Raw genomic sequence first — 27401 nt, 5'->3', positions numbered from 1 at the left:
TATACACAGTGGTATTTAGTTGCTTGATGTATGTGGTATCCACTCTGTCATCAGTAGACAAGTGGTGTCCTCTGGGATCAGCAGCTTCCAGGGCTTTTAGACCGCTGGCAGGGCAGATGTCTTCATAGCAGCTGACATCTGGGTTAAGCCACAGACAAACAGCCAGTCAGACACACAGAAAGACAGACGGCCACTCCTCATAACATATATCTTTACTGTCTTAGTTCATAAATCTTTCAGTATTTTTAAATGCTACTTCAACTGTCATGTTAAAAGAAATAAAAAAGTTATCCAAAAACAAAAATAAAATTGACTGCATTACTTCAGAAGAGCCCACTGGTGATCTCAATGTTGAATTGTTAACAGAAGAAAAATGTCTAAATTCGCGTAACCTGATATATGAATGTACTGCATCTGTTCTTTTCCCACAGGTTGCTCTTTTTTTTTTATTAGGCTTTTGTTGTTGATTATGTTAGGATTTCAAACAATGCAGTGCTTTATTGAAAGAGGCCTTTCTCTGTTACAGTAATTGCATCTCATTCTGAAGCATAATCTCATGTTTTGGGGTCATAGTGTTGCCAGGAGGACCAGCTTGTTGTAGACATCACTCAAGAAGGACCATCTAATCCTGGCTATTATCATTATTTTGTAATGTTTACTTCAAAGCACCCTCTCAGGGTGCATTCTTAGCCACAGACATGTTGAACTATGGAGCTTTCAGGCTAGTAAATTTTAGTGTTGTTCCTGCTGAACTACAACTTCTATTGATCCAGCCAGATTATGGTAGAGTAAATTAAAGTTCTGATTTATACTGTTAATATTCACAATACAGCTGTGGTATTTTTCAAGTGCTTTGTATAGATAAAGTTGAGGGTCGCTAATGGAATAAGTATGCAGAAGGTAATATGCTGCCTGATGCACAGAGATCTTTTCTGTCCAGTTGGAACATCAGATTTGCATGAAGAAAATATGTAAAGCAATAATTAAAACATCTTATGAAATTGTCTTCTGAAGTCAGAGGATGATGTAGTGGGAATATAACTGATACCACCCTGAATGAATACTTACTGTGGTGGTTGAAAGTTTACATTGTACAAACAGTAACACACTGTGTGGATGTGGATCTTGATGACACTTAATGCAAATTGTATTAGATGTGCAGGTTGCAGTCACAAATGTACTTTTATGTGTTTGTAGTGAAGTGGTTTCTCGTCCTTAACTGATCCTTCGCCGGCTATTCTGGTGCTTTTGTGGGCCTGCATTAACAAGCTGGATACTTGTTAACATGGTTGCAAGGTCAGGACAGCAACCCTGGAGCTATTGTGGGAGTTCATTGTCTTGTTAAAGGACACTTGTTGAGTTACACTCCAGGGTTGTCCGTGCTGAATGTAGAGTAGTATTTCCTTTATTTCTCAAAGGCCTGTAGGGACTTGTTTGATATGCTCTAATAAACCGATAATCAAAGTTAATAAGTAAATAGAAATATTGTGCTTTGAATGATACTTAACCAGGTGAGAGGGATGTGGAGGTTACAGTCCAAGGACATGTTCATTCCTGGAAAGTATGCGCTTAAGTTTTTTCTTAAAGGAGTGATATTTTGCTTTTTTAAAAAATGGTATTCTGCATTTTAAAACATTTCCCTGTGGTCTACATAAACTGTAAATGCTATGCTTGGGTCTGAATTCTTCATTAAACTCCACAGGTCCATCTTCAACCCTATTTCTGACTAATGACGCCTGAAAGGTTGTTTTGAGCGTTGGCCCTTTTAATGCAAATGAGCCACTTCAAGCCCCACCCCTTCCAGGTTGTCGGCTGTGTTGCTCTGTCCTGTTCAACCAACAACTGAACATTTAAGGTAATCAGCTCCAAGTTTGGACATATTTTCAGTATGGACTACAACCACTCCTGCTGACAAACAATGATGGCGTGCTCGCAAAAATGTTCATTGGAAGTCTTGACCTTATATGTGCAAATGTCATGACGTAACTAGTTATAGACGTAACAAATTAAGCAGGAATTAAAATGGGTTGTAAAATTCCACTTGATTTTGCCAAAATGAATATAAAGATATTTGCAGCACCTGGAGGGTTCAAATTCCAACTTTTTGAACTATTAGGGTCCAAATATACAATTAAATGTACCAAAGATGAATAAAAGTGGGTTTAGCAAAATATGACCCTTTAAGACATGGATGAGATTGTGTGTACAGCTGCAGTTGCTCTAGTCTTCAGTTATTTTTAAGTTCAATAGTAGTCTGTCTTGAGACTAACAGACCAATAGCCTGTTGTAACATGCCTTTTGGCACCCCTTCTTTTTACTCACTGACTTGTAGACATAGAAAAATGGGTTAAAAACAAATAATGATTATGGCTTTCTGCTACTAATGAAGTTTTTTTTTTTTTTTTGTATTTTCGCCATGTGTGATGGGTTCATTGCTTAGTGGTGGCAACTGTAGCATGTTAAGGCCAAATGTGACCAAAAATGTGGGTGGTTCATGTCTCCCAGATGTCAAATCCCTATAAACACGTACTGGCATGTTGGTTGGAAATTAATGGTTTTTGCTGGACTTCACCATTTCTGATCACTGTTATGCTTTATTGTCTTAAAAGGGTGATACGTCTTCTTAGCCTAGACAGAAGAAGATCAAGCTCAGTATCATTATAGTAATACTAGTGTAAACATGTACACAGTAAAAATGATTTAGGTGACAGTGATGAGTTTTGCCCTCTCCTGTTGCTCTAGTTTGCAATGGAGCAGCGAGGTTGAAGGTCATGTCAGCATGTGGACCCAGTTTGTGGCTTTTAGAGCAATCTGGAATGTGTATGACTCAACTTACTGGTAATGAACGGCAGGAATGTTGCCCAGTATCTCACAGTTAAAAAATTTGGGGTATCAGGGTAGAATCACTGTTGCTCATCCTGTCATTTAGAGACTGACAGTGACAGGAGGAAGCAGCAGTGACACAGATGGGATCCTCCCAGTTTAGCTGAAACAGTGGCTTATGTTGTAAAACAGGACATCACCTCAGCATACGGTAAAACCATTTCACACGTCGTGCTTACTCTGGAAAGGGTACAAGTCTGTGTCTTTTAATTAGTAAGAAAAAGACTTTTGATTTTGCTAATTGTATGGTATAGTCATATTTCTAGGTATATTGTATATTTACCTCTTTCATGTTCATGACCCCAGAGGAATGAAAGGAGTGGTGCTTTCAGTATGCTGGCTATGGGACCCTCCCCCTTGTAAAAATAAATGCCTGAATTCTGAGTCCTGTTGAATGGTTTTAGAAAAAAAAAATTATAGAAACATTGTAGATATGTCCATGCTGAGTTAGCTAAGCACATCAGCAATGAACCTGAAACCCCCAGAATGAAAGACATATGTATGTTCCTGTCTTCATAGCTGGAGGTAGGACAGCTTCCAGGCTTCAGCAATGATTTAGCACGTGTGGTCGATAATTTTATCAGGCCTTAAACCACGAAAGAATAAAATGTGTTTATGTCAGTGGTTTAAGTCGGTACATGTTTAAGAAGAAAGAGGAGGAAATGGACCCAAACATGCATAAAGTTTTCATAGCACAAGACTGTGTGACTTGCATTAATGCACTGTAGACTGGCAGGTTTAGTACCTGGATTTTCATTTGATGTGATGCACTGTAATAAAACAATGTGGTTATAAGGTAGCTGTGACCATTATAAATTCAGTTTAACTCCTGGCAACTTCATCAAATCACAAACGAAATGAATCCAAGTAACATCACACTGTAAATTTTCGTCAGCCACTGGACGTCTAAAGTTGGACAACGGTCAGGATTGAGAGACTTTAACGGTTGATTATGTTTCTCTTTCATTTTTGGTCAGGCACTCAGAACTAAATGTGAGCATGACAGATTGTTAAACCATGAGATTGTAAAGATGATATGCCCAGCTGCAGCAGTTTGTCATCATGATGGTTGTCTCCAAATTCTAAGAGGTCAAAAGGTGTTGGCCATCAGGGTGTTTGGTTATATAACCCTTGTATAATGATCACCACATTTGTTTTATCTGCTCAAAAAATGCGGCTGCTATGCTTTCAGAGTAATTTCTAAGTGGGAGAGAAAAAGTTGTAAAAGTCAAATGGCTGATAATGGGATAGTAAATGTCTAAGAAGATCACAAGGAGTCTAAATCATTGTTAGGGTTTCCCTTTTCCCCTCTAATGGGTTTAACAGGCTGCCGCTAAAATGGCTGTGAACAGGTTAAAGTCTGCTTTTGTACTTATGGAGAGATCAGGCCTTAACCTTGACACAAATATGACACCGAGACCAAGAATGTGAACAGGTTCAAGTTGACAAAATCTTGCTTTTTTACAAGTATTGATGTTCTTTTAAAATGGCATAATGTCATTCATTAGTCATAAATTTCCCTTCAACTCGCCCATTCGTACTGTTGCTGACATGTTTTCTGTTTTTGCCATTGGAAGGTTTAATCCTGTTCTTTCAGTATTGTTAGCAGCCAACATGGCGTGACCTCAGAGCAGCTGAAATGAGGTGGCCACAGAGATGGAGACGCTGCAGCTCGTTACCAAATATTTTCTCACACATTCTCCACCTTTTGGCTTGAACCCCCTGAATCTTTAACACCCTTGTAATTTCTGTGCACCATTCAGACTTCCCCTTCACTGCTTTTCTAAACATTAAACTGTGTAAAAGCCATGGTGTCTCAGAGCTGAAAGTAATTATTATTTTAGTATTGAGTTATCTGTCAGTTACCCTTTGATTATTTGATTAAGACACACTGGCACCAGGAATTTTTGTTGAAATTATAGTTTTTAGTTAGATTTAAAACCGTCAAGCATTCATAGTTGATGATACACAAAGAAAAGGAGCAAATTATCACAATGAATGAAATGTCTATAAAATAATTAAGTCATTTTTAAAAACTTATAACCATTTTGTGGGAAAAAAAACCTAGAATTGCACAAAAAGTAAGGGATTTTTTTTGTTGTTGTTCCCTTCCATTTTTAAATTCTCACAGATATTTAAGTTTAACTATGTATAAGAACGGCCCTGAGCCTCTGAAGTCAGGAAAGGCATCTGTAATGAGAGGGAGAGCTGTGAGTCAGAGGGTGGGGTGCACCCTTGCCCATCTACCTGCTATTGCATCCTACACAGCACCCTAATCTCCCGTAATTGTGCTCCCACCCTGTCTCATTAGGTTCTTTACAGCATTCCTTATGAAAGGTCACTGTTGGTCATGCTGGGGGTGAGGGCATCAGGTCTGTGTAAATCACAAGTGACAAGAGTTTGCAAAATACAATTACAAGAATAATCAGTTTGGACCATTGGAGCTCTGATTCTTCTACTCTCCTCTTTACCAAAACCATATCTTTGTCACATTTATAAAATCTCCTTGTACTACCTTTGTTCTCTCTTGCCAGACTGATATTCGTGTGTGTGTGTGTGTGTGTGTGTGTTACTTAACTCTTGACTTTTAATCTCCGTTTTCCCTTCACCTTGATCATTAGTTCCTCTGTTGTGTTTTATCTTCATATGGAAGCAACTTACCCTTGGGATATGTTCACTGCAGAGTTTTCACATTCAGTGCACAGCCAGTGTACTAGTGCTTTTACTTACGCTTCATGAAGTGTGAGCAGTAGATGCTAATCTGAAAGAAATGTAATGAGACGGGGTCATTTGTCTTTCGTATGTCATGGTCAGATTTAGAATGCAGGCATCATTTGAATCTCATTACTGTCTCAAGACTCTATTTCTTTATCTCAGCGACGTCAGTGACTTGGGTGTCTTGAGTTCCCATTACTGACTCCGCCTGAACAATTAGCATATCGACTAAAATTTGCTTAGAGGTCTTATTTATGTCTTTGTGCATAAGAAATCAATATAAGTGAATCCCCAAAGGAACTTTGGGTTGTTAAATGCAAGTTATGCAAATTTACAGGATTTCAGTTACACTGCAACATGTTGATTGTCATATGAACTATGTTTTCAGGTCAAAAATGTCCAATTTCATCACAATTAATGCTATATTTTCATGTCACAATTGGCCAAGTTATATTTTAACTGAATTTACCTGAAAAACAAATATTCTATTCTTTTAGATTCCCCAATTTTTCTTACAAGATTATATACTACATATCACATGTTTTATTTTTACAGGTTGCAATATGGAGTATGGTGCTGATCCATCCTGTTTATGTTACGCGAATAAATACATTAAAAATGTCACACGTCACTTTTTATATCAACAGTTTTCTAATAATAAGCATTTTTATAAAGAAATAACAATTCTATATTGTTATTCACTCTTTAGTATGATGATAAACTATACAATAAATAATTATGATCCTAGTTTTTGCACAGGGATCATTCGTGGAAACGGTGACATGGCTGCCGAGCATCAGTACGATGGGATCCGTAACAACCATGTCACATCCATCCACTGCCACATTTTGTGTTTTTGTGTCAGCTGTTATTGTTTTAGATCCACAATACTAACATTTATGAATAAGAGGAGAATTAGCAATAGTAAGTATATAAGTTTATTACTAATAAAGTACTGGTACTGACCAGATCATCATGGGTAATGTCACGTCCGTCCACCAGCAAAAGTTTTCACATACACGTGCTATTCAAAATCCAATATTTCTGACAATGTAGTTTCCAATGTCAAATAATATCAGTAGTCTGTGCACAAATGTATTAGCATTATTTCAACACAGTTCAATGTATTTCTTACAACTTTTTTTTTTTTTTTTGATAAAAATGGCCACTCATTTGACCCCCTAAGTAAATTTTAGCCGATATACAAACATTAAATCATGTAAATTATTCCAAAGGCTCACCATGTCAGGCTATGAAGGCAGATGTGTTTACTTATATTAATAAAATGATACCAAGTAGCTGCAGTACACACATGTGGATGACATATTAAAGCATAAACCTGATGGGAGGCGACGATGTCACTGCCCCCCTCTTTACAGCAGAGGAGGAATGAAAAAGATCATTCCCTCAGTCTTTAAACCAACTAAACATCCATGGTAGTTTTTGGACCGCCATCACAAAACACCCAATGAGGGAATACCTTTTAGAAGGACAGTCAATCCTTCAAGGCTCAGAGACTTGTACAAACAAGACACATTAAAGCTGTCCTGGAGGCACATGGGGGGGGTCCACCACCTAATTAGGACACTTTATGTCGGTTTTTCCCTTAATTTGTCCCTCATCAGTCATTGATGAATGAGCCACTGTGCTCTGCATGGAGCAACAAATGGTCTGTTTGTATTTCGCAAGGAATGTATTCAGTGGTCAGACGTTAAAGTTTTAGCTGTTGGCACACTTAATATTTATAGTTTCTGATTACACTTTAATGGCTGAATTATTAACTGAGAGGCAACGGGGAAAAAGCTAATTTTCCTACCTGTCATTCAGAGTGACAATACAAAGAGGCTGGGAGAGCCTTATTTCAAGATGAGGAAACTATCTTGAGCTGCTCTTTTCACCTCAGCTATATGAGTGGAGCACGTTGCCACTGAATGAGATATACCTTGGGGGTTTATGTATTCTACTGCTGTTCCTTTCAACTTCTAACAACTGTAAACCATGTCATGTCACACGTGAACATTTGAGGCAATAATCAGAGCCTCAGTGTTTATTCCCCCTTTGCACCTTGAGCGTGACACTCTGTCATGCATCTATCAACTTTTGCCCTTCAGGGAAATGTCTCTGAGCATCTTTCCTTTCCTGCACATACCACTGCTGCATATCTCACATAAGCGAGCGTGAGGGAGACGCGTTGGAAACCACAACAAGTAATTTTTGGATTCCTGCTAGCCTCCATGTTTTGTCCCAGGTAGTCAAAGCCCCTGGGTCAGGGTTGGAAAAGACGAGTCCTAACAGGTAGAGCACATATTCAGCACACGCAAAGGGTCACAGGGCAAACCTTCAAGGTCCATGAGGTATTTTTTCCTCTTGTTCATCTCTGTAGATCATAAAATGTTATTCTGGAGACATGTGCACGTGAACACAGCTGGCCTCCTTTTCTGAGTTATAGTCTGTAACTTTTACCGATAATAAAAGCAGGGGACAGAAGTTACACCTCTAGCGTTTGGCGTTTGAAAGGACAGCTCTCTTCTTAGATTTATCTCTCCATCATATGATCACAGCCTAAACAGTGGTGTGAGAGAAGTATGGGATTGTCTCTACCTGCCCTACAACAGCAATTACAGCCTGAGGTCTGTGACCACTGCTGGAACAGTCTTGTGACCCTCTTAATTAGGTGATTTGAGCTGCCTGTGTCTTTGGTGGAGGGGTAAGTCATCCCACGCTGCTTTAACTAAAAACTGAAGCTTTTAAGAGTCAGAGGCGCTTGAAGTGTGCTGTAATGAAAAACTGATAGTACATGAGCGCATAGCTGCCCTAACACACTCAAATACTTGCACACGTATACACACACAAATTTTACCTTGTGATGTGAAACGGGTCATCAGAACAGGGATTATAGGACTTTAGGTCTCAGTGGAGCAGAACAGTCATAAAACAAACTTAAACACTGGATTTCAGTGTCTTTGATGTTGCCCATAAATCCCTTGTGATCAAACATGCATAAATATTAAAACTTGGAGATCAGTGGTCTGGCTAATAAGCTGGCTGAGGTTAATGCGGAGACTACTGAGCTGCTTCATTGATACTCTTACCCCTGAGTCAGACACCACATCACTGTTCTCTCAGCTGCTGTGACTTCTTGTCAACACATGCCTCAGGAAGAAGAGTTGTATGAAAACAAAATGCTCCTGTTTGAATGTGCAGATAAGCAGAGAATTAGGTCGTCTTCTTCTGCATTTTCACATGAGAAATGTACCTCCATGGAAAAGGGACGAAGCACTGACCCTGGTACATTAAGACACACATCAGCCAAGGCTAATTCTCTTTTGCACCATCTTAATGAAGTGATAACTTATACAACTGGACCAAGGTCCACATATTGGTGAATTAAAACCTAGCATCCTGTTTTTGCTTGAAGGGCATGAATGTTTAGTAATTTGGTTAAATTTTTACTTTTTTTACTACCGTATTTGTGCTGGGTAGTGGCTGTTATCTTTAAACTTTAAGAATAGCCAAATTAGAACATCTTCCAGTGCTCATAGATGCTTTTATGTCCATGTTAGGACCTTTTACTCTAGTCGCCAAACTTGAAACAGATTGTTAATGACCTCATGGAAACATTAGAGGTTTTTGCATGGTGGTAGAGATGTCTTAAACATCAGTGGATGTACATCATAGTGGGCTTTGTGTGGTTAGTCCTTTGTTATTAAAAGGGACATTTTTTAACTTCTCTGGTTCCAGTAAAGCCACACTACATCTAAATGGTACCACTTAACAAGTCAGCTGCCATGATGGCCACAATTACAGGGCTTCACTAAGGAAGTTGCACCGAAACTGGCACAAAGAATGCATCAAAAACAGAGAGAGGAAGAAATTATTGAATCCTCAGTGCACAGCACGCATAGTTTTCCTGTCTAAGCCAGTGTGGCGAACCAGACTGAAACCCGCTTTACTGGAGAGGGCACTTTGACAAGTCTGTGTGGTCTTCTTTGACTAAGAATTATTATATTTTGGCAGCTGTGTTTTAGTTGAATGATGAATGAGAGCAGAAGAGAATTACATAGTGTTAACTTAATAAACATCTAGAAGCACATCTGGACCATTCTTGATGTAGCAGGAGATTAACAGCAGGGGGCAATGTTGAACTTAAGCAGGATCCATGTTCATGGGAGGGTAAAAAAAAAAACATAGTTATTTAAATAATTTTCATCAAGTAAAGTAAGATAAAAAAAAAAAAATATATATATATATATATATATATATATATATATATACATATATATATATATATATATATATATATATATATATATATATATATATATTCAGTTGTAATGCATAATTCTGTAGCTGATTTCTCTGACTTCATCCAATGAGATTCATGATCAGTTTTATTCTTTTTAATAAACAGCTTTCTTTAATTTGCACTACTTACTAAATTGTTTACACTGCAGCAATGGTATTTCCTTTAGTCTGTTAATTCTTCTATATCTTATTTATCTGGACTTTAAGCAATAGGCTCATTATTTGTATGCAACTTTCTGCCTCATCTGACTTCCTCCGGTATGGAAAGTGTGCAGGATTTTTTTTTTTTTTAATCACGGATGTTGTCTGCCTTTTAAACGTTACACTTTACAGTCACAGCTATCGGGCAGAAAAGCATTTCAAGGAAACCTGAGAATTACACTGCCTCCAGAACACAGATACAGTAACTCTTACCTGCAGAGGTTATGGTAAAAAAAGGTTCCATAAAACTTTTAAACGTGTCTAAGGGATTCTCATGATATCTGACTCCTGGAGTGGAATATCCATATGAAATCCACAAGGAGTTATAGGTCTATAAAATAACTTTTGTAATATTGTTTTGTGAGCTTGAGTGAGTATATTTCACCAGTTCATCTGTTTCATGTGAGCCGTCAGCTTTGTGATGCTGCCTTTTTGCTGGATTAAAGGACCATGTCCTTAACAACAAACATTTTAAGGTTCGTGTATACTAGAGGTCAAAGATGAGGATGAGGGAGTGTGAAATGTATTGTCAGTTCCAGCTCATAGGTGTTTACTTAAAGTCTGACAGCATTCTGTTATGAAGTGTCCCACAGTCATATGTCCAGGTCCTCTCCTGAGTCATCGCCTGAATGAAACCTCTGACTCAAATATGCCTCCTGGAGCCTCTATCCCCATCTTTATAGCACCTGGTAAATGAAAGCAGCTGTGTCTACCACAGGGAATAGAACCAGGAATGAACACTAGCAAAGCACATTATTACACCAGGAGATCAGGGCCCTGAAAGGAAACTGGTTCGGCTATCTGTGGCGTCCCCCCTCTTGATCCTTAATAAATGCTCGAATTTTCCAGCCCATGACCCCAAGAGATAAAATCAGGCGCTGTTGGATTTTGTTGGGCATTTCTTAGCCCCTCATGGTCTTCCGTGAAATTACGTCCTGTCCTACTGGGAGCCGTCATTGTCTTATCACAGGAAGTCACACAGTACAGCGGTGGAATGTAAACCCAGAGCTTAGCTGCAGCTGAATTTGTAGAAACACAATCGAAAGTTTTTTGTTTTTTTTTTCATTCCTCAACTGATTGCTTTGGAACACACTGTCTACCACAGGAAAATACTAATTCCAACCTATTTTATAGATGTGGTTTTGCTTTATATTTCACTTGCAAGTAGTCATAACAGTACTGAACAGTTTTGGTAACTTGGAAAAGTAGCTGAGATTTTATTGTGCTCACAGAACAATGTACAACTCCACCTCCATGTACACATGATGGGGATTACATTAGAAATATTTCCTCTCAGATCCTTATGATCCTTTTAGTTTATACAAACTTGCCTAAACAATAGTCCTACCCTGTAAACTTGTAACATTGCGTTGTAATGTCTCAGCTATTTTGCCCCTGGGGTTTTTATTTTGTTTAGTAAAAATGCTTCTTTTTTTTTTTTTTAACGATGTTAGCAAAGGTGGTCTCATTTTCAGCAAGGTGACTCATCTTTGCCATTAAACACTGCAGGAAACCTAAAAATAGTGCAATAAAATAAAACCACTAATCTCAGCACCTAAAATTAGTATGTAGTTGAGTAAGCGCCTCTACAAAAACTGTACATGTGCATATAGTATAATATATGGGTCAACTAGCTGTTCAAGAAATCACCTTGTCCCCCAGAGGCTCAAATGTGATAATTTGATCCTGTTACTTTTTTACTTTCCATTAGACAGTTTGGGTTAAAACCATGTACAAAAGGCAACATGAATATGACCCCTTTGCTTTGCGATATTTCTATTTGGCATTTTTCAGTAAATGTGAAATCATGTGTTTATAGAAGACTGCATGAATTAAAATACTTTTTTAATGAAGCTAATAACATAATCTAATTTCATCATAGTCTCTACTTTCTTATTAGAGGGAACCTGCGCTCAGTTAATCAGTAAAGAACCCGACTTCAAGACGCCAGTGTCTCATATCTGAACTATGTGAACATCCGCCACATAGTGAAATTGTCTCGTGCCATTCCCCCTGCATGGGCTCAACCCTGAGCCTTGACTTCTGACCCTTACCTGGAGCGACAGACGCACTACTTTGTAGGCATCTGAAATGTCACTCTTTTTAGAAAACATCCACACACACAGCCCCCACCCAAAAAAGGCTGAGGTCAGGGTGGAACACCTCCGTGATCTGATGTTCCCAGAAAACAGTTGATCTTGAACACTCTTCTTTTTTTAAGCCCCAGCTCTTATTTCACCCCCTTAGATTTGACTGATCAGTCTGCTGGAGGTTCACCTGATGAAGGATTGATGGATGGATACTGGTAGTGCAATGAACTGAAAAAGAATCTCATTCTTGCTCCCTGGAGTTAAGTTATGATGTGGGCTCCACTCCTTCAGAGGTCATCGAGTTTAACATTCAGAAAAAATGTCTTTCACAGCAGGGATTTCTTTCAGTTTTAAAATTAACTTGCATACAAACAAACATAAACGTAGTCAAGATATAAAGTGAAGAAAGCTTTCCCTTTTCCACATGTATGACTAAAGTTATTGGCAGATTAATGGAACTATTTATTGATTTTCGGTGGTGACCCACTTGTAGAAGAAAGAAAACAATTAGACAATTCAATAGAAAATATTAACATGATCCAAAACATCCAGAAAACACACAACAAAAATCCATTTCCATACTTCCATGTAAAAACAAAGTTTCTTCTGGCCTCTAAACACGATTCTGGACTCTTCATCCTGCTGAGGTAAAAATGGGCAGCTCCTGTCCTTACTAAAAACACTCTACATTCTTGAGTCAGTGTTCCAGTTTCCACTGCTGCTTTCCGTATTCTCCTGACCTGCAGTCCTTTAACATTCCTACTCACTTATTGGGCAGAAAGACATGGAGAGTGATGAGCGTGACACTGACCCTGGGCAGACCTCTGCTCAAGCTGCCACACAGGTGTGTGTCCTCAGGGGGGAGGGAGGTAGACCTCTTCACGTACACAAAAACACACATGAACATCTCACCGCAGGATCCACTAGGGTCTTTCATCCCACTCATGACTTCAGCTCGTTTTTGTACTCTGTGATCATCACTTGTTTTCTTTTGTCTCTGGAATATCCCGGGTGTTTCTGTTTGACTTTCTTCAAACCTGCTGTTACTGCACTGCTTATTTTGTAAGTTAAATGATCTATACTTAAAACGGCACTTTCTCTCACCCCAAGACCCAGACTCATTAAATCAGGCCAGGACGCTTGTGATGTAGAGTCCAGCTAAATATTGGTGGACATCTCAAATTGGATCTTTGGCTGCAATTTATCCAGTCCTGCCAAGAGGTGTTGGAGTAATAAGTAGATCAGGAATTATCCTTTATAGTACAGTAAAATTAATCCTCGATGTTAAAGGTAACATTTCATTACACATTGTATGCAGTTTAGGTTTTATGACATAGAGTTACGTTTATAAATAACACTTGGAAACCGAAACAGTGCTGGATTTCGGTGTGAACATTTCCAGATGTTGTAAACTGAGAGGGAAATCGTTTAATTGGCTGCTTAAATACTGGCATCGCAATCTACCGAAATTTGCTAAAGGGGGGAAAATGTTCTATAAAGCTATTTTGTTTGCTTTCATACTCTTTCTCTGTAACTCTTCTTTTATGGACATGTGAGTTTACAGGGTGATTAGTGCCAAGTGGGTGCTCTCTCCTAATTTTCTCCATGCCTTTCAGTTTTCAATCCAAGATTCCTTCTGCGGGCAGGGCAAATGAAAGAGCCCAGTGTCATCAAGTCTAAAACTACACACGTGAACATAATCCATCCTGACAAAACACCCATATGAAGAGCATTTACGTTTAATGCAAGTGTTTTCTTAAACCGAACAATGCGTAACACATTTTTCTCTTGCTTTCAATTGAATATGTCCTCATTACGCCGAAGCTCCCAAGTTAGATTCTGGTATATGCCGAACTGTCAGCACCTGTATCTGACCCCAGTAATTATGTGTAGTTTAAGAACGGGAGGAAAAGATTTTATCTGGTTTAGTTGATGACAGCTCTGGCAGGATATTTAGCTGATGGAAATAAAATGCGAAAACTTGTTGTGGAAGTGTTTTGGAGGTGCTGTGTGGCTGAGAAACGCTGGTCCTGGTTCATTTTCTAAAACGTTTACAGGAGGTGACAGAGACGTATTTTATTTTGTCTTACTTAATTTATTCCTCGATACATTTGTCTCAGTTTTGTTTATTATGCACAGTATTTTCCATTCATTATTTGTCTTGAAGTTCTTACCAAGGAAACACATTTAAGGATGGAAACGGCACACACCATTTCCTGCAGCAGTTCTCATGAATTGCAGTTTTCCAGGCATATGAGCACTTTCCATACTTTCAAAATTAGCCCAAATTTATTCATGGAACACATCTAAAACAAACAGAAAATGAATATAACGACTCGTGTTCTTCACCGATCTTCACTAATAAAGAAACTGAAAACTACACTTTGGAAAGCTATTATAGCATATTTGTTTTCTTTATTTCTTTGCAACACCTAATGTTTATTATTTCATCATCGCTGCTTATGATTTGAAGTTTTAATGATTCCAAATGTAACTCGTTCTTGCTCTTCCCTGTCAGATGTGAATGAGTGTGAGGAGACCAATGGAGGCTGCGAGGCTCTCTGCTGTAACACCATTGGAAGTTTCTACTGCAGGTGTCCACCCGGGCAGAAACTAAATGAAGATGGTAAAACCTGTCAGGGTGAGTCTTATGATTAATTTTGTTTTAGAGCTGTGTTGGACACAGTCTAATATTAATCTAACATTATGATATAAGATAGGAGATGACTTGTACAGCTTTTTTTGTTTGAATATTGAAGCATCTCCAAAATACTGTAAAAGACTGTTCACCACCACCTCATGTTACCATAATCACATACTGTATGTATTCACTCCTGTTTATGTTGACATATAAGGGAAATACACAGAGTTTTCACTTTTATTTTTTAGCTCAGTCCATATAGACTCTGTTTCATGTGAACATCAAAACCAGATCATTGAACTCCAGTCAGTCAGTGAGTCCAGTTCAGTCAATGTACTATAAATGATAAATTGACCTTGGCTTTTGCTGTTTCATGTGGAAAAAAAGTCTAGCTACCAGTCTATCATGAAGCCCAGTGTCTCTGAACCACAGTTCACCAAAACTCAGCTTCTTCTCGACATTTTCCCATGAGATTTTTTTGCTCTATCATAGTTTAATGTTTCTGATTAGGGAAACTCTGTGAGTGGTTGGTTTAATCAGAATAATGATTCTTCTGTGCAGCAGCCAAGCCTAGAGGAAAGACTCTGGAGTGCTTTGCAGTATGGCGGTCTGCAAAAGGAACCAATGAGAGATCTGATCCAGGGCATGGTTATTAGTTGAGTTGAAGGGAACATTGTCACAGCTGGCTTTTATAGTTATCTGCTCTCTGCCACTGGTGTATATTGGAAGAAAACAGCTACCCACAGCATTAATGTCCTAATTGCCTGTAATTGGCAGGAGTCTTTACAGAGGTAAAAGAAACTGAGTGGAGGCATGGGTCGGGTGGATGTTTAAGTTAGCTCTGTATGTGTGGTGCTGCTTCTGCCAAACATGATCAGCTTTCCGTCTGCAGGACAGCCTGAAGCTGAGAGAGCTACAGAGGAAAACCCACGAGTCTCAGTGAGGGACAGCATCCATTAATTTAGTTGTTAAGAATAAATCATTGTGGGGAACTGCACAACTACACTTGCACTTTGGGCGAGTTCTATCTTTGGCACACACACAATGTATTTTCAATAAAAGCCATCTGGTGCAGTATGTTAATATGCCGATATTGCTGGCATCAACAAGAAAGGAATAAATGCATCTTTTGTTTGGTGCAGAAAACCATAATTCTGAATTTACAATTGAATGGTTTGTGATGGCTTTCCTACATTCAAGCTCCTGGTCAGTTTCCATTTTATTCATGTTGATTATTTTGAATAAAAAGCATTGATCCATATGAAACTGATCAGATTGGAGGAAGCCCAGCGGTAACTGCTGTCATGCTGAGTGCAGTGCAGCAGTGTCGATATTCGGCCGTCATGCCAAATGAACTTTACAACTCAGACCAACATGAGCGTGAAGGTGGGAGTAATGGTCTGCCAGTGTTTGACACATGTCTTAACAGTGAGCTGTAGGCAGTTGTATGTGAGCAACATTTTCCAAAATCACTAGGTTTTAGATGTCCTACATAACTCTGTAAACAGGACTGATTTTAAAGACTCTCTTACTGTTCACTGTCTGGGTGTATATTAGTCAAAAAGTCTGTTTTATCAGCCCCATTGTCTATCTGCCTATTGACAAATAACATGACATCCATCTATTGTTTTTAATTAAAAGTTTTGTGTTTTCTAGGGAATATTTCTTCATTTTCCTGAAACAAAATGACAATAAAAAACAAAATAAATCAACAGAAGTCAAGTCAGTCTTATTTATATAGACCAATATCATAAATCATAATTTGCCTTAAGAGGCTTTAAGGCATCAGTTACTGGCTGTCAGCCATCTGCCAAACTGTTATTGTAGACATCAGTATCAGTGTCAGAATTTCACAACCGTGGATCCCTCGCATTGTCCTGTATGTTTTTGGTATTTCATTTTTCTTCTACTCTGGCAAGGTGTTTTACAGTTATGGCCCTGAGCATCTGTCTTCTATACCGGAGTGGGCTGCCTTCCTCCTCACCTGGCTGGCATCATTGTCTACAGGATTCAGTCTGCCATGTCTGCACAAACATGTACTTTTTATCCGATATGCCGAATTGTGAAAAAGTTGGCGTGTGGTGTCAAAAAATGATCTGTATCACCTTCTGCTGATCTGTCTGAGCTTGACTACTTCACAGATGTCTGTGGCCTGATGTAATGCCGGCACAGGTGTATGTTACAGAAGCTTTAAGGTTGCATTATTAAGAAGAAAAGAAATATGAAGTGAAGCTCATGGCTAATTTCCTGTTGCAGAGGTCTCTTTGAGTGGTTTCTATTGACTTCATGGAAATGATGCTGACCATGACCATGCTTTGCTCTCTTTCAGCTCTATAGAGTACTGGCATGGCTGTGCTGCTGTGTTTGTATGTATGTGTTGGCAACAGATGTGAGAGCTCAGTGCTTAGCTCCTGAATAGACGATTTCACTGCTATGCTCATTCCTCTCTCAGATGTTTGGATCATAAATAACAATTTTGACTTTTGGCACTCGCTACATCTGGCATTCTTTTGGCGACTGTATTTTTTATACATGTCAATAAGAAAACTGTAGGCAGCCTTTCCTGCAGTCTGTCCACATTCTTTGCACATTTTTATGCACCCAAGTGCTTTTATGCTCTCACATTAAGCTCACATTTATCACCTAATATCTTTTGAAGAAATGCTGTCCACAGTAGTAAAGTGTAGCAAATTATCGAAGGATGTAAAGTGTTTACGCAGTACAGTGAATGTAGCAGAGTGAGAGTTTAGGCTGGGGTTGAAAGGGAAGTGTTGGGACAAGGGGGAAGGGGAGAGAGGAGGATCTTTTTAATGTGATGGACATTTAGCTTTAGTAGAAGGGAGGGTGAAACGGGGAGAGATGGAGGGAGGGAGAGAGAGAAAAATCAGCGGGCAGACTCAGTAAGAAGTAGTTTCCATGTTCTATCAGACTAGGATTCTTTAGTGGAAATTTATTTACATTTTCAGTGTTGATGTCTTTACCAAAAATATAATTTAATCATCATTTTTACAGTAATCTGATCAACCTAGATTTAAATTAGAGTTGTCTGAGAGGCTTTAGATTTCAGTGTCCATGGCTTTGTCATCAGGACCAGGATCATCAGGATGGTGGATTTTTCTTCTGGTGTTTATTGAAGTGATGGCCTGTCTGATATCTGGTGCAAACTATCCACACAGTTACTATAGACGAATTTGCTACAGGCCTCATTGTTTCCATGGCTACCATGGCTACAACCTGGGTTACCTGTCGGCAGGTAAGTGATAATTCACTGGAATGCAGATGAAGCGGTGGTAGATGACTATAGCTACTGTACTCGGGTCTGTTCTTTTAAGTTAATTTTTAACGCTGCAATTTTATTTTACAATATTGTATCTCATATTTCTCTATATTCTCATATTACTCTATATTTTGTTAAATCATTTTACAGGAAAAAAGCAAACTAATCTGAACTAAGATTAGAACATTCTATAACTTTTCCTCCAGGTTTAACTCTGTGGTTACATAGAAGTTATGCTGATGTGAGTGTTTGTGTTTGTCCACTGCCCTATCAGGGCTCAGACAGACTGGGTAATCATTCCCACTGATACTCTATGTATCTGCTCTGTGCTCTGTCTGGCACTGCCCAGCTTACTACGTCTCTGGTCAGAGCAGGGGAGGCTCGCTTTTATCAACAGAGATTACCGCACATGAAAACATGAGCTATGAATCATGAGAGACTCTTTGAAATACTACACAAACAGGGAAAGATACCAAATACGCTGTCGACAGGTTATGTCAATATTATTGTGACTGAATATTTAATTTCATGTTTGGCAAGACTGTAATGTGCAAGCATAAATCCACAGATTGTATTATGGCCATATTTCAGATAATCCCCGTTATCTACTGTGTTACTTGGATAAGAGTCAATACTTTTCAAAGGTAATTTGTCTTAAGCACAGAAATAAACAAATCACCTTTCGGAAACCGACCAAAATAGTTTTCCATTAAGACGACACCGTGCTGTAGGTGGCTGTGGGCAGAGAATTAATGCGTCTTCTCAAAGCCAATGGCTGCTGAGGCTTTGGCTTGGAGCTCAGTGGAGGGATCATGTTCTGGATGTGGACACCAGCCTGGAAGGGATTCACCAAATGCGCACCACTGTCGATGGAGGAACAGCAGCTCCACAACGCTGGACCACTTTCATAAAAAACCAAACCAGTGGACGACAGGCTGAATGGATGGAAAAATGAAGAGAGGGTTCTGCCAGCTTTCCTGGATGAAGTGAAGCTGAAGTTTGGCAACAGAGGGACAAAGAAGAGGAAAGTTTAAGGAATGAATTCATACCCTCAACAGTATATTTGAGGATGTCATGGATATTATTGGAGTTGATGGGTTCAGTCGAAGGATATTTCTATAACTCATCTGTCTTGAACTGGTTTTACAGGAACCAAGCAGTTTTAATCCCTCTGTGCTTGTATATTGCACTTACTCTAATCCGACTCTTGTTTTTATTATGTAGAGTAGAATCAGTGCTGCATATATCATATTAATCACTATGATTTCACATTTTACAACACTATAAATTATACATCCTCAATCATGATCGTAATCCCAGAGAGAAGAGTTTTGGATCACGCAAAGACATGAATTACAGTAAATCACAGGTTACATACTGTTTGTGTGTACTTACGTCTTCTGCAAGAGCATGAAAGCTGTTATGTGGTGGTGTTTAATTTGCACAGTGAGGCTCAGATCCCCCATCCCACGCAGTGTGACATGAGGAAAGTGGGGATTTATCCATCTCCTCACTGACCACAAAAATACTACCTTAATAAATATGCAGATGCAGTTATGTCTGAAAAATTGTACTGGTGGTTAAAATGGAGATACAGTAGCCTCTTGACACTTATTCCCCCCATATTATTCTATATTCTCATTTTCCCTCCTGTTTTTGGACTTTAAACCTCAAATCCTTAAGAGGCACTAGAGATGCAGGGAGAACATGCCGACCCTCAAAAAACAAAGAGGTTTCAGCTGTATAAAGCATACTGCATAAATAATTCTTCTATTTTAGCTCATAAAACTGGCAGTTTATTTTAGGAGGTTTGGCAGCATTTCCGTACAGTCAGATTTGTGACATCATTTATGGGATTTGTTTATTGAACTGAAGACGAAATGTGTGGTCTGTGGTGATATAATCATATTTTAAAAGTATGTAATGAACTAAATTTGCATTATATTCACGTTAAACTTCATAAATCAACACACTTAACAGAAATTCCTCTGAATTCTTGAAATAGTTTTATACTTAAAATAGCTCCCAGGAGTCAGGGATGTACTTAAAAAACACAGTCAACCAGACATTTAACCTGGCACTGACCAGTAGCTTTTTATGATGTGTTAGACATTAACCAGCAGCCAAAAGCCATTCCCACTCACCTTGTATATGTGCCATGTTTGCTGCAGTTTCATCATGTTTGTTGTAGTCAGCAAATTTTCCAGTAACTCCAGTGAGAGGACGTTAGAAATTTTCATGCGAACAGGTAAAATGTCAGCACCAGCATAGAGGTGAGGCAGGTTGGACTTGGCGTCCTAATTTTTGTGATGTTAATGAGGGCAGACGAGCTGTGAGCAGACGTCCAAACAGTGGAGTGTTTCATAAATCGGCTCAGATCTCACAGGGGGTCTGCGGTGGAACTCAGAAAACAATTTATTAGTCTGTGACCCTTAAAATAAGAACTGTTTAGGAACATGGCTTGTTTCATTGGAAATCTGATTCTGCAGTGAGGGGGTCCATTTACGCTCACCGCTCCTTTCTCAAATGAAGAGCCCCCTTCTTTTATTTGTTTATAATCTCAATGCTTGTCTTAGAGGAATGTGTATGTTTCGCATCCTCTGCTTTAAGTTTCCATATGTTTGCTGCTCCCAAGGGACTCTGACAAGAAGCGAAGGAATTTAAATTAGGTTTTAAATGTTCAGTAGTTGTTACCACATGGGAGATTTGTTTGTTTGAGCTGCAATGCACTTGTAAAATAGTTTCCCTTCTCATCCATCATCTGTTTTCCTCTTGGAGCCCATCTTTATCCTAAAGCCTGCGTTAAATTCCTCTCTGTTTGGCAGCTCATCTGGGCTTTATTCTTGTGACCAATTTTCTTCTCATAATGAGAGGATTTAGTCAAATTGCACTCATTTCTCTCCCATCTCTCTCTTTCTGCCTGCTTCTGGATTTCTCTCTCTCTCTCTCTCCCCCCCCCCCCCCCCCCTCTCATTCCCTACAGATATTGATGAGTGCCAGGTCCATAATGGCGGCTGCCAGCACAGATGCGTTAACACCAGGGGCTCCTACTATTGCGAATGCCACCCAGGCTCTCGCTTGCACGTCGATGGCCGCACCTGCCTCGGTGAGTTACTTGTCAGCATTGTAAAAGTGCTTACAAACCTTGAAAGAAAACTTGGCACTCATAAATAAATCTGCTTCTGGCTTGTTACAACTCTTTCCTTTAAAAAAAAAAAATCCTGATGTTTGTTAAATGTGAAGAATTACTCATGAGGAAGGTTTCATCTACTACTAGATCTACACCTCTAAACCCCTTTGATGCATGAATTATGAGGACCTTAGTCAAGATTTTTTTCCTGAGTGTTTTTATTCCTCTTTAGGCATGAAAAAAACAATGTGATTGACATTTTTTAATAAACCTATTTTTAATGGAGTAATAAAAATGTCCACTCAACTAGACACCATGGATTTAAATTTTGAAGCAAAGAAACATGTATTTAAAATGCAATATCAGAAAGTGATATACTGTGTGAAAACTATGAAAGGATTTTTTAAAAATGTAGCTACTCTGATGTTTTCTCACATTTTATCATACTCTAATACTAGGTATTACTCACTTCATAGAGATAATATGCAAAAAAAAAAACTTTTTGTTAAAGAAAACTGTTAATTACAGTCTAATAACAACTAGCAATTGATTTCCACTCAAACATGTTAGTGCAGATCAGGTTTATCAAGAACACCAAAGTTACAGTAATTGTATGAATTGCAGTGTTTGAGATGATGCATAAGCATCCACTGTGTCGGCTGATATGGAACTAAAAAAACAACAAAACCCATGAATATACGAGAACAGCTGTAGATTAACTGTCCACTGTTGTGACTACTATGCATGAAAGGGTTAAATATACATAAACATCTCGTATACTTAACATCTCCTCCTTCAGACAATCTGATTAGAAACATGTATGTACACTGCTCTCTACAATGTGGCCACTTGTATAATACTCACAGAAACAATGACACAGTGTTTTCGAGGAGCTCAGCCGTTGGATGGTTTTTAAAGTCTTTGCTCTCTGTGCAGCTTATTTGTACAGATATTATTTTCAGTCATTATTTCATTGAACCGTAACCACATATCCTCTTTGACATGGGCACTTAATCATGTAAACCACATTCATGATGTTGCAGAAGATGACCCCTTTGATTCTGCCATAAAGCCTTATTGTGGAGCAATTTTAATGTCTAGTGCAGCCACATTAAACACTGACTTGTGCATTTATTCTTCCCTTAAGTGAAATATATTTTAAAGAGAGAAATTCTGTTTAATAAAACTGGATCATTGCTACAACATATTTTCTATTAGACAGTAAAATATCTCTTAGAACTATTTATACCTAGACTTTTCATTTTCACTAGTCCATTGTGTGTTGCTCATTTAGTACTGGTATTTATTTATTATATCATTCTCTGAGTTTAGTTTAGGTTACTTCAGAAAGACACATGCAGTTAGTCTGACATTTTAATGTTGAACAAAATTAGACATCGCTGTCAGATGGAAATTGTTCCTCTTTTTGGTTTTTGGCATTTCTTTATGGCAGGTATTTATGCTTTACATAGTTTATACAAGTTTCAGATATATCTGTGAGATTACCTGAAAATGCTCCTAATAGCATTGTCTGGCTTTGGTTTGGTTTCCATCTCAACTGATGGAAACTGGTAATCCAGCTCAAATGCAGAGTGTGACATAAACATCCAAGAAAGTGTTTGTGTTTTTGTAGCTTATACTGAATGTGTTTACACTGAGATTTCATGCAGTGTCTCTGTTGTAATTATGGCAAAGATGAAATCAAGAAGATGCATACACAGAAATCCATTATCTCTGTGTTGTTTAAGTAAACCCAAGAAATACAACAAACTGGCACAGTCATTATAAGAAAAGGTAGAAAACTACAGTATGTGCCAATCTGTTAGGTCAGTTAACTGAGGCATGTGTGTGTGTTGTCATTTTTCCAGTTAGTTCTCCTGAGCTCCATTCCTTTATCGAGTACATGTTCCTGTCATATTTGACCTCTGCTGTATTTTTGCAGTACCTGAGTGTTGATCCCGCCATGCCAGATCCATTAGCACTGGTTTTTAGAAATAGCTGATACAAAAGAGTATAAACCTGGCACCATTTCCTGCAGCCGGGAATGTATACAGAGTGTCTTGTCTGACATTTAGGGTGGAAATCACTGTGTGTTTCTTGGCTTTGCTCCCTCAGAGCGGATAGCTGGGACCCTGCTGTCCCCGAGCAACTTCTATGTGACAGCTGTTGCACGAAGAAATGACTGATTGCACTAATAATCGTAGTCCACATGTGGAGAGCCTCCCAGGTGAGGCTCATCTGTGAAGCTATATGTGTGTATGTAAAACTGCAGAGACCAGTTGCAAAACGTGGGCACTTTTATACAGTGCAGCAATTGAAATCAACTCTTTGTTTCAGCAGAACAAGTGAACAAGGGAGAAGTTTTGCACTTTGCCCCAGACAGCATCTTCACATACTAGAAAAAGACAGCACATACCAATCAGCACAAAGTCTTTGGGAGAAAAAGAAGAGCAGATGTCGTCCAATCAATTCAATCTCAGCTTTGGCGCGTCTTATCCAGCTCTTGATCTGCCTGCAGAGGTCAGATGAATCCCACACACTTAGCGTGTGGGTGCATAATATTTTTGCTGGAAAGCACTCTGTGGTTTGACATGTGCTCGTGATGGATGTATCTTGACTGGCCGAGTATAAAAAACACCGTCTTTGAGATTGCCAGGCGGTTCAACCTCTACCTGTTGTTTTCCCTGAACAGATTGAATCCATGTTGTCTACTAGGGCTGCATCAGGGAAACACAGACAGGGAGGATGATTGAGCTGCCTCTGTCCTCACCCTCATCACACTATGAGTGTTACTCACCACAGAGGCCCTGCCATTCAAGCCTTGCTGTGATTTTTGGCCCCAGTGTGGTGACGGATCTGTCTTGGCCTCGAACATATAAAATGTCTGATGTATTTGGAGTATCACAGCCTTGAAGAAACATATTCTCCTGGATGTGACACTGCAGTCAAGTCAAAGGAAAGACTAATATGAAACTGGAGTTTGGATTTAAACAAAGTGATTTGATACTGATGCCTAATGCTCACGCTTCTCATTCTAGATAGATAGATGTACTTTATTTATCCCAAACTGGGAAATTACAGTGTAGTAGCAGCATGACACAGTCAGTAACAATATAATACCACAGCAAACATGAATAAAGAGAAATATAACATAAGAGCAAACAGTATACAATGTACACTATAAATTAGAAGTATAAAAGATCTGGGTGGAAGCTGGATAATAACTGTAATGTGCGGGAATAGAACTGCAAAGTTCTTTGCGACTGTCCATCTTTCTGACCCTGCATCTCAATGTTTCTCACCTTTGTTAACCTCATTCAGTTTTGCTCTTTGTGTGTTTGTAGCTGTCCATTCCTGCTCCATCGGTAACGGGGGATGTGAACACTACTGTGTGCAGCAGTCAGTCGCTCATTTCCGCTGCCGCTGCAAGCCAAATTACGTGCTGGAAGAGGATGGGAAGCACTGTAAATGTGAGTGCCCATGTTTCCAGTCTCTGGTGTAAGGGAACACTAAATACACACCCATGCACTGCACATGACAGTGAGTAGGAATAATTCATGGAAGGGTGACTTTGGACAAAATATCAATAAAACTGAAGACTGTGGAAGAATATGAAGGTGTCCAAACATTAAAAACACATTGTCTGCATCTGTTGCCAATTATAATTATCCATCAGGATGTATTTTGTGGAATAGATTAACTGTCATTCATGAGATGGGACATTAAATTGGAGTGAGTCACACCAGTCTTTCATAAATTTGTATTTTGATGTCCTCTTTTTTATTCTATGCTCCCTAAGGCTGTACAGTACTCTGGGGGTGGTAAATTATACATATACACATTTTAAATTACTGTCTTTTAGATGTTTTTTTACTTTGTAATTGTTGGCTGTGAGCAGCTTCCTCTAATTAGGTTCTCATCCCAGATGCTGGACAGGCTTACACAAGTTACACACACACAAGAATGCACAGACAACAATAAAAAGATGAGGCATGTGAATTTAGAACGCTGCACATGCTCTAAATTGAGTTGTACAGCTAGCCTGATTTTGACTGTGTTTTCCATTTACAAAACATCATATGTTTTTTGTTTTCTTGTGTGTGCGTGTGTGTTACAGTGCAGGATCCTTGTGCAGATCGGAACGGAGGCTGCATGCATGAATGCCGCGCTGATGGTGGCAAAGCTCACTGTGACTGTAAAGTTGGTTACATTCTAGCAGAAGATGGGAAAACATGTGAAGGTGATTATATTTCCTATTGTTAAAGCTGAGTTGAACTGAGGAGAAACAGAAAATATTGGGATCATAACTCATCAGAATGACCTAATTTTGAACGTGTTGTGTTATTTTATTTATATTTTAAAATCTTTTTCCATAGATATCGATGAGTGTGAAACAGAAGAGGCCAACTGTGCTCACGGTTGTCACAATACACTGGGATCATATGCGTGTGTGTGTAACACTGCCTATGAGTTGGGAGCTGATGGAAGACAATGTTACAGTGAGTTCTGTTCTCATCTTTAATGTCATTATTGTGTTATTATTGTAATTATTATTTTTTAATTACAAGAATTAGCACGAGATAGTTAAAACTTATTTTTAACACAAGCTGATTTGTGAAGGAATTGAGATGGAGATTGTGAATAGCTGTGACAACAACAATGGTGGCTGTTCACACCACTGCCAGCATTCAACCAATGGGCCTGTTTGCTCCTGTAACCATGGATACCATTTGGATGATGACCTTAAAACCTGTACTGGTGAGAGACTGTCATGCATTCACTGATTAGCGAACACGTTTAAAGAAAATCATGCATAATGCACAACTGTGGTGCATGTGTGTTTATATGTGTTTATAAAAATGAATTAATAAAAAAAACATAATTTGTCAGATTTTTTGCTTAAATTTTACTCCAGGGTAGTAGATACTACAATTACATAGAGTTAGACAGAAATGCACAGTAATTTTATAATAGATGAGAAAACATATAATACTTAATGAATTTGGAGGATGTCACAGTGACATTAATGTCCTGTCCCATTCCTCCTGAATCAGTTTACTGCTTCAGATTATAAACCACATGGATAAACCACATGGAGATTTTAGTACACAAAGGTAAAACGACAACAGCTATACTATATTAACCAAATTTTGACTTTGAAAGGTAGTCATTTAATTATGTCTGAATTGCAGTAGTAAATATTTACTGATACAAACCAAAGGTAAATGCATCATTTCTGTGTTGCGTCATGTTCTAACGTTGACTGTAAGTGGTTCTTACATTTCCCTTGATAACATACATTGCCTCATGAAAATATTCAGTTGGTACGTATGGATATGTATGACTGTGGACGATTGTAATTTTTCTCTTCCTGCTTGTTGTGTTTGGCAGACATGGATGAATGTGGGGAGCAGAGCTCCTGCTGTGAACAGGACTGCACCAACTACCCCGGAGGTTATGAATGCTACTGCTCAGCAGGATACAGACTGAACTCAGATGGATGTAGCTGTGATGGTATGTTTAACACACAGTCAGAAAGCCGGGAGCACTTACACTTACTTAAAAATAAGTATTTATTTCTGTTGAATCTGGGACAGTTCCAGTTTGCCCAGAAGACGTCAACACAAACACTCACAAAGTTGTCTTTGTTTTAGTGTAACATGTAAGGTGAGCTCTATCCGTTTAAGTGGCATTGGCTCTCCTCAGCCTCTCCGCAGAGGTTCATTAATGTAGAAAAGGCCTCACAGTCTGTGTTGTGTCCATGTTGTTTAGATGTGGATGAGTGTCTGGCAGCGAACGGCGGTTGTGATCACACATGCCAGAACAACGCTGGGTCCTTCCAGTGTTTCTGCCGCCGGGGTTTCCGTCTGGATGAGGACCGGCTCTCCTGCATCCGTGAGTATCAGCAATCAGTTTAAAGACAGTGGGTGAGTGGAAATCACACCAGAAACATGCCAATGGAAAACCTGTTAAACTCTTGGCATTGTACCGCAAAGTAAAACAGTTACGCCATTTAAACAAGCTGCTTTCAACCAGTCTTTGTATAGGCAGCTGTCATTAATACTGAAAACGGCCTGTTTCAGGACTGTGTTAAAATATAGTACATTAATCATCACAATTTGACACAAACATAAGGAAATATTCACTCTAAGAAATCAT

At 38.9% G+C, this 27401-nt stretch overlaps 1 protein-coding gene across 2 annotated transcripts in view; it reads left to right on the top strand.

Moving 5' to 3' along the window:
* megf6b (multiple EGF-like-domains 6b) overlaps positions 1-27401 on the top strand; it is a 63796-nt gene that overhangs the window by 14321 nt on the left and 22074 nt on the right. The window contains exons 5-12 of one of the 2 annotated variants that reach the window (XM_030133920.1): positions 14713-14835; positions 21096-21218; positions 24587-24712; positions 25360-25482; positions 25619-25741; positions 25863-26000; positions 26634-26756; positions 27015-27137. In XM_030133920.1, coding sequence (XP_029989780.1) covers positions 14713-14835; positions 21096-21218; positions 24587-24712; positions 25360-25482; positions 25619-25741; positions 25863-26000; positions 26634-26756; positions 27015-27137 — 1002 coding nt within the window. Of the gene's footprint in view, positions 1-14712; positions 14836-17759; positions 18089-21095; positions 21219-24586; positions 24713-25359; positions 25483-25618; positions 25742-25862; positions 26001-26633; positions 26757-27014; positions 27138-27401 lie in introns of those variants that run through there. The other variant, XM_030133921.1, reaches the window with a different exon arrangement.

Source organism: Sphaeramia orbicularis, chromosome 5 (genome assembly GCF_902148855.1).
Source record: "Sphaeramia orbicularis chromosome 5, fSphaOr1.1, whole genome shotgun sequence".
NCBI classification, from domain to species: domain Eukaryota; kingdom Metazoa; phylum Chordata; class Actinopteri; order Kurtiformes; family Apogonidae; genus Sphaeramia; species Sphaeramia orbicularis.
Note: the sequence above shows the minus strand (reverse complement) of the source record. Positions and strands in the feature narration are given on the sequence as shown.